The sequence below is a fragment of the Equus caballus genome, chromosome 6, assembly GCF_041296265.1.
Source record: "Equus caballus isolate H_3958 breed thoroughbred chromosome 6, TB-T2T, whole genome shotgun sequence".
Classification (NCBI taxonomy): Eukaryota; Metazoa; Chordata; class Mammalia; order Perissodactyla; family Equidae; genus Equus; species Equus caballus.
The window spans coordinates 79903352-79909458 of record NC_091689.1 but is presented as its reverse complement, the minus strand read 5'-3'; the positions used below and the strand labels follow the sequence as shown (position 1 = coordinate 79909458).

General features: G+C 60.3%; 1 protein-coding gene across 1 annotated transcript; it reads left to right on the top strand.

Annotated features, from left to right (window-relative positions):
- The first annotated feature begins 1900 nt into the window (after nt 1-1900).
- DDN (dendrin) lies at nt 1901-6107 on the top strand. The gene is made up of 2 exons (XM_023643472.2): nt 1901-2239; nt 2630-6107. Exons 1-2 carry the CDS (start codon nt 2031-2033, stop codon nt 4536-4538), a joined length of 2118 nt encoding a protein of 705 aa, XP_023499240.1. The 5' UTR covers nt 1901-2030; the 3' UTR covers nt 4539-6107.

The window sequence follows — 6107 nt, the reverse complement described above, 5'->3', positions numbered from 1 at the left end:
AAGGCAGCAAGGCACTCATCAGAGCTCAGCTCTCAGTGCTGCATCATGGCCTTGGAGAAGCCCCTGCTTATGCAGTCACCTCATCACAGCTCTCACAGCACATTCCCAGACTTGAGGGAGGGAGGCTTCCAAGTTATTAGAATGAGGGTATGTTTATGTGTGTGTGGGTGGCTGCGTGGTGGAAGGGACAGATGTCTCCTTATGTCACATTCCATCATGAAGGAGGGTTTGTCTAGGGAGGAGGCAAGGGCTTTAAAAAGCCCTAGGACTCTAGTGCGACCTGGGTGGATGGAAGCACCTTCAAGCGGAGAGCCATCAGCGCAGCTGGTAGGTGTATGGATTCAAGGGGGGTCAAGTAGATGGGATAGGGGATGTTTGGGTTCTTTAGGATGGCCTATGTTAGGGAGCAGGAGGCCTGGGTTTTGTTGTTCTGGTTCTCAGTAAGTCAGTCTTCCCCACGACAACACTCCTGGCCCCATCCCCTTAAAAGGAAAGGTCTGTACCCAAAGGGCTGCATGTACTTTAGTGAGAAACAAATTAGGATCTCTTGCTTCTCTCATTTCCCCCTAAAACCTACCCAGTCAGTCTCAGAGTCTGAGGATGGAGCAGAAGACATGGGACAAAATTTGGGAGCCTCATAGCCTTCTAATCTTATTTATTCCTCTCAGGAGTGGCAGATTATCCCTTCTTCCTCAGAAACCATCACCATACACACTCCTTCCCCCACCTCCCCACACCCCTCCCCTCCACTGGAGCTGCTGCCATGGTTGCCAGGCATGGTTGCTAAGTCTCTGCATGGAAGGGTTGGCGTGGGCTGTGCTGCCACTAACATTACCATGGTGAATCAGGGGACACCTGGTATAGGCGTAGGGGGAGGGATCATATGGATGTAAGCAGCAACCCCCCACCCAGGACAGAATGAGCCTAAAAGGTGAGCATCTGGAACACCACTTCAGGTGGGGGCTGAGTGAGCTAGGCATTGTGATAGTGGTGATGGGCAGCTCTACACTGGGAACTAGGGGCCACTTTTATCATTTCAGTTGCTAGGGGATTGGTTTTACCAAGGGAGCACACCATTCCTCCTCCATCCCCTCTGAAAGAGTGTAAGTGCATAGCAGAGCTGTGTGGGCACAAAACAAATGACCCCAAAATCCTGGCTTCTGGACTGGGGGGAAGAGCCTGCTTCGGGGAGAGTGCTCCACGGGTGCTCAAGGACAAACATCTTAGAATGCGAGTGTGGAGCAGCTCCCATGGCCAAGACAGGATCCTGTGCCCTGCTGTACTGGCAGCCCTGGGCTGCAACACTGAGAGGGTAAGAAGTTAAGGGTGTGAGGGTCACCCTTGTTGAGGTCGAGGGAGGCAGCTCTCTCCCAGAGTCACACAAAAGCTGCGTGAAAGCCACCACCTCCTCCCACCACGCATGGAAGCTGGTTACTCATCTCCTCTCTGCACCCGAACCCACTGCTGCTAAAAATAGCCCCCCATGCCTGGGCCAGCCCCTCCTGCACCCCAACCCCTGGAAACCAGCAGAGAGTGGCAGGCAGAGACCTTGAGTTCCATTCTCATCACCTCCCTGTCGGGGAAACTAAAGTCCGGGCCGGGAAGTCAGGGGCAGAGCCCTGGTGGTCAGGCACCCTGACAAGCAAGAGAGTGAAGGGTTAAAACGGCAAGAAGGTTGAAGAAATTAGGACGGGGGCGGAGGCACTGTCAGCTTGGCAAGAATATGAAGTCCCCTGCCCACTCGTGCAGGTCCCATCAGGCTTGGGGTACAAGAGCAGTGGGAAGGGGCGCCCAATCCCGGGCCCCAGGGGGCGGCCGTGCACATGGGGGAGGTAGCAGCGCCGAGCCGTCCGCGCCGTGTCACATGCGCGCGCGCGCACACACACACAGACAGGCACACACGTGTGCCCGGGTATATATAGTCCCCAGTCGCTGGGCCCGCCGCTCTGCAGTGGGCGCCGGCTCCCTGGGCTGGGAGGGGGCTCTCGGGGCGGGTGGGAGGGTGGGGGGCCGGGGTGGGGTGGGGCAGGATGCTGGATGGCCAGCTATTCTCCGAGGGGCCCGACAGCCCCGGGGAGCTCCAGGATGAAGAGTCTGGCAGCTGCCTCTGGGTGCAGAAATCCAAGCTGCTGGTGATCGAAGTGAAGACTATTTCCTGTCATTATAGCCGCCTCGCCCCTCCTCGACAGCTCATGGACTTCCACGCCAGCCACTGGGCCCGCGGGCCCCAGAGCCGCACGTGAGTGAAGGAGGGGTGAGGGGAAGAGAGTGGTGGGGCCGGGAGTGGGGTCCAGACCTCTCCGCAGGCACCAGCCAGCACTGCTGGTCCTTCTCTTTCCCAGCTCCCTGCCCCCAAATCCCGAGGTCTGGGGCCTGATTCATCCCACGTTGTTTTGGGGGGACAGGAGAGGGCGTGAGAAAGGGCAGGAGGTGAGATGGGGCAGACTCTGTTAAAGTGTGCATGGAGAGATGGTGAGGAGTCCCGCTTCGACTTGAGCCCTATCACACGCACACGTGCACACACCCCTCCACATGGCTGCCCCAAGTGGTCTCCAGTGCTCCCAGCTCCCCGTACCTCGGCTCCCTTCCCCCACAAACTGCTCACCTGGGTTCCCGCTCATTGTCCCAGGTGTGGGCCGCGCCCGGGATCCCCTGAGCCGCCGCCCCGCCGACCCTGGGCCTCCAGGGTGCTGCAGGAGGCGACCAACTGGCGGGCGGGGCCCCCGGCCGAGGTTCGAGCCCGGGAACAAGAGAAAAGGAAAGCAGCATCGCAGGAGCGGGAGGCCAAGGAGACCGAGCGAAAAAGGCGCAAGGCTGGTGGGGCCCGAAGGAGCCCCCCAGGTCGGCCCCGCCTGGAGCCTCGGAACGCCCCTCGGGTGGCCCAGCTGGCAGGGCTCCCAGCTCCCTCACGGCCCGAGCGCTTGGGGCTGGTGGGGCGACCGCCCCGTCCATTCGCGCAGCTGCAGAGCGACCCAGGGGCGGCGTGGGCGAGGCCTTGGGGAGGTCGGCGGCCAGGGCCACCAAGCTACGAGGCTCACCTGCTGCTGAGAGGAGCTGCTGGGACAGCCCCGCGACGCCGCTGGGACAGGCCGCCACCCTATGTGGCTCCACCTTCTTACGAAGGCCCCCACAGGACCTTGGGGGCTAAGCGAGGCCCTGAGCCCTCCCGGGCGCCGGCCTCTTCAGCCCCTGCTCCCACTCCGGCCAGGACAGAGGGAGGGTGCACAAAGAAGAAGCTGGATCCTCGGATCTACCGGGACGTCCTTGGGGCTTGGGGTCTCCGACAGGGGCGGGGTCTCTTGGGGGGCTCCCCAGGCTGTAGAACAGCCAGGCCAAAGCTGGAGTCCGGCAAGGGGGCCGCGGAGAAAAGCCTGGGGCTGGCTGCTGCTGGCCTGAACAGTGGTAGCGACGGCCATCCCCAAGCCAAAGCTGCTGGGAGCCCAGGCACGGAGACAGCTCCTGCAGGGTCTGCAACTACGACTCCCAGCCCCCCGCGTCCCGCTCCCAGGTCCAGGGCCCATCTCAACGGCTCCGGGGAAGGGAAAGAAGGTAGAGAACACAGCTGGCTCCGCAAATGCTGGATTCCCTCCCTTAAAAAGCAGCTGCCCCGACATAGCCAGACCCTCCCCAGGCCCTGGGCTCCGGGAGGCACGGGATGGAGAGAGTCCCTGGGTCATAGAGAAGGGGCAGGACCCGAGACCTTGGAGGGTCGGCGGGCGACCCGCCGCGCCCACACCCTGCCCCGCAGTTCCCGCGGCCCTACTCCTGGAGAAGGCGTCTTTGTCATTGACGCCACCTGCGTGGTGATACGGTCTCAGTATGTTCCGACCCCTCGTACCCAGCATGTGCAGCTTTTGTCCTCAGGGGTGCCGCGCGTTATGGGGGATGCCCCCAGCCAAGCGAAGCCCAAAAAGGAGGAGGGCGAAGGGGCCGCGCTCTTTCCCTCCTCTTGCCAAAAGCTACTAACGAGCAGCCGCCTTTCACACCAGCCCGGTGAGGGGCGCGAGTTCGAAGCTGAGGGCGGGAAGCCCGCAGACTCCTCATTGGAAGAGCGCGCCTCCCGCATCTTGGGGCTTCCGGTGGGCGAGGTAAACCTGCAGGACGCCCGCACACAGCCAGGTAACCCAGAGCACTCAGCCTTAGGCCCAGCGGCTTCGGGAGGCGCGGGCAGTGCCGAGGCCTCGGAGGAAGCGGCGGTGGTCCCGCGGCGCGCGGGCCGGGGCTGGGCGCGGACCCCGGGGCCCTACGCCGGGGCCCTGCGGGAAGCGGTGTCCCGCATCCGCCGCCACACCGCCCCGGACTCGGACTCGGACGAAGCTGCGGAGCTCAGCGTCCATAGCGGTTCTTCTGATGGAAGCGACACAGAAGCCTCGGGCGCCCCCTGGCGGAATGAGCGGCCCCGGCCCCGGGAAGGTGGCAAGACAGAGCTGAGCGACAGTATGGGAGAGCTTCTAGACGTCACCAGCCAAACCAGGGAGGCCCTCTTCAGGGCGAGGGACACTAAGGGGACCCCACATGGAAATAGGGAGCGGCAGTGAGAGGCTCTTTCTTGTATTTGTTTTCCCCAACCCATCCATCTTCGGGGCCACTGGTCCCCTTTCTTCCTCACAGACTTCCTTGTACCCCTTACCCACACCCGTTCCCATGCTCGAAATAGAAGCCGCCCAAATGAAAGGAAAGGGAGCATATGCCGATTCATGATTTTTTTTTTTTCAGGAGAGGTGAGGGTGAGCAGTAGACTTTAATGTGGGCTCCATTCAGGGCACTAGAGTAAGGTCTTCAGCAGGACCTGATGTATGAGGTGTGCAGCTCAGCAGAGAGGCCTAGCCAGCATCAGGCAGGGGGGCAGGGGTGGTATAGTCATAGGAGGGCAACTTCAGGGCAGGGCCTCTGGGCAGGAGGGAGAAAGGGATGGAGAGGCTTCTGACTGAGGTGACCAGGTGGCCGAGAGGCCCTTGGCAGAAGAGGAAGGGGTCCAGAAGCAACCAGCAAAGCAGAAAGACTTTGGTGTCACAAGTCTTGGGTTCCAATCCCAACTCTGACGCTAATTTGCTGGGTGACCTTAGGCAAGTCCCTTCCCCTCTCCAGGCCTCTTATGATGTAAAGTGTGGGAGTTCTAAGGTCCATCCCTGCCACTTTGGAGGCTTTGATCTCATCCTCCCTTCCACAAGCCAAGAAAGAGTTAGGAATAAGTGAACAGAGTCTGAGTGTCCCTGGTGGCTTCATTATCACCTGCACTCATTCTCAATTCCAGACTGTCCAGGGTTGCACAAGAGCCGAGTAAGTGGACAAGGGCTCCTATCCCAGTCTCTCAGGTTTAGGTGAGGGCTCCCCAAGGCAGGGCAGGATGGTGGCCTTGTCACTGTCCCTGGCCTGTGGCGATCCGAGCTGGGGAGGGAAGGCAGCCAATGAATCAGCTTGGGACGTCTTTAGGCCTTCCCCTTTTTCTCCTCCTCAATGTTCCTTAGCGATGCTCTGAATCGTTACCACGATCTCCCATCCAGGTGGTATCACCCATCTGAAAGAACCCTGAGAATTTCTTGCATCTCTGCTTCTTCCAGAAACCAGCCAGGGAAGGAAAAGGGAGGCTGGTCCCCAAGAACCTGCGGGTGTGGAGTGTGATACTCGCTACAGCCACTACGGGGCGCGCGCAGGTCGCGGATTTCCCCTGGAGCTAGTCCCCGAGTTCCTTCCACTCCGGCCCTGCTGGTGAATCAATTGATCCCTAGTTACTGCGCGCCGGTCCCCCGCCTTGCCGCCTCCAGCCGTGCGAGGTCGGGAGCAGGCCTGTGGCCTTCTAGACCTCCGGAGCGCGCCGAGCCCCTCTTTGTACTCATCCACGCCGACCAGCTTGGCACCCAGACTCTAAAGTCTTTTTTCTCTCCAATCTTGGACACCTCCTCTGTCCCTATTTACTAGCCATGTGAACTTGGCCAAATCACTTCACCTCCCTGAGCCTCAGTTTCCTCATCTGTCAAATGGGGGTTTCTAAACACCTACCTCGCAGGGTTGTTGTGAGGATTTAATGCGGTAATGTATGTAAAGCGCCTTGCACAGTGCCCGGCACACAGTAGGCGCTCAATAAATCTAAGCTTCCCTTTGTCCAA

Bases quoted from the DNA above. Each gene is read 5' to 3' on its own strand.
- DDN (XM_023643472.2), top strand. From the start codon at position 2,031: ATGCTGGATGGCCAGCTATTCTCCGAGGGGCCCGACAGCCCCGGGGAG. The intron at 2,240-2,629 runs GTGAGTGAAGGA...TCATTGTCCCAG, and splicing joins CGCGGGCCCCAGAGCCGCAC to GTGTGGGCCGCGCCCGGGAT.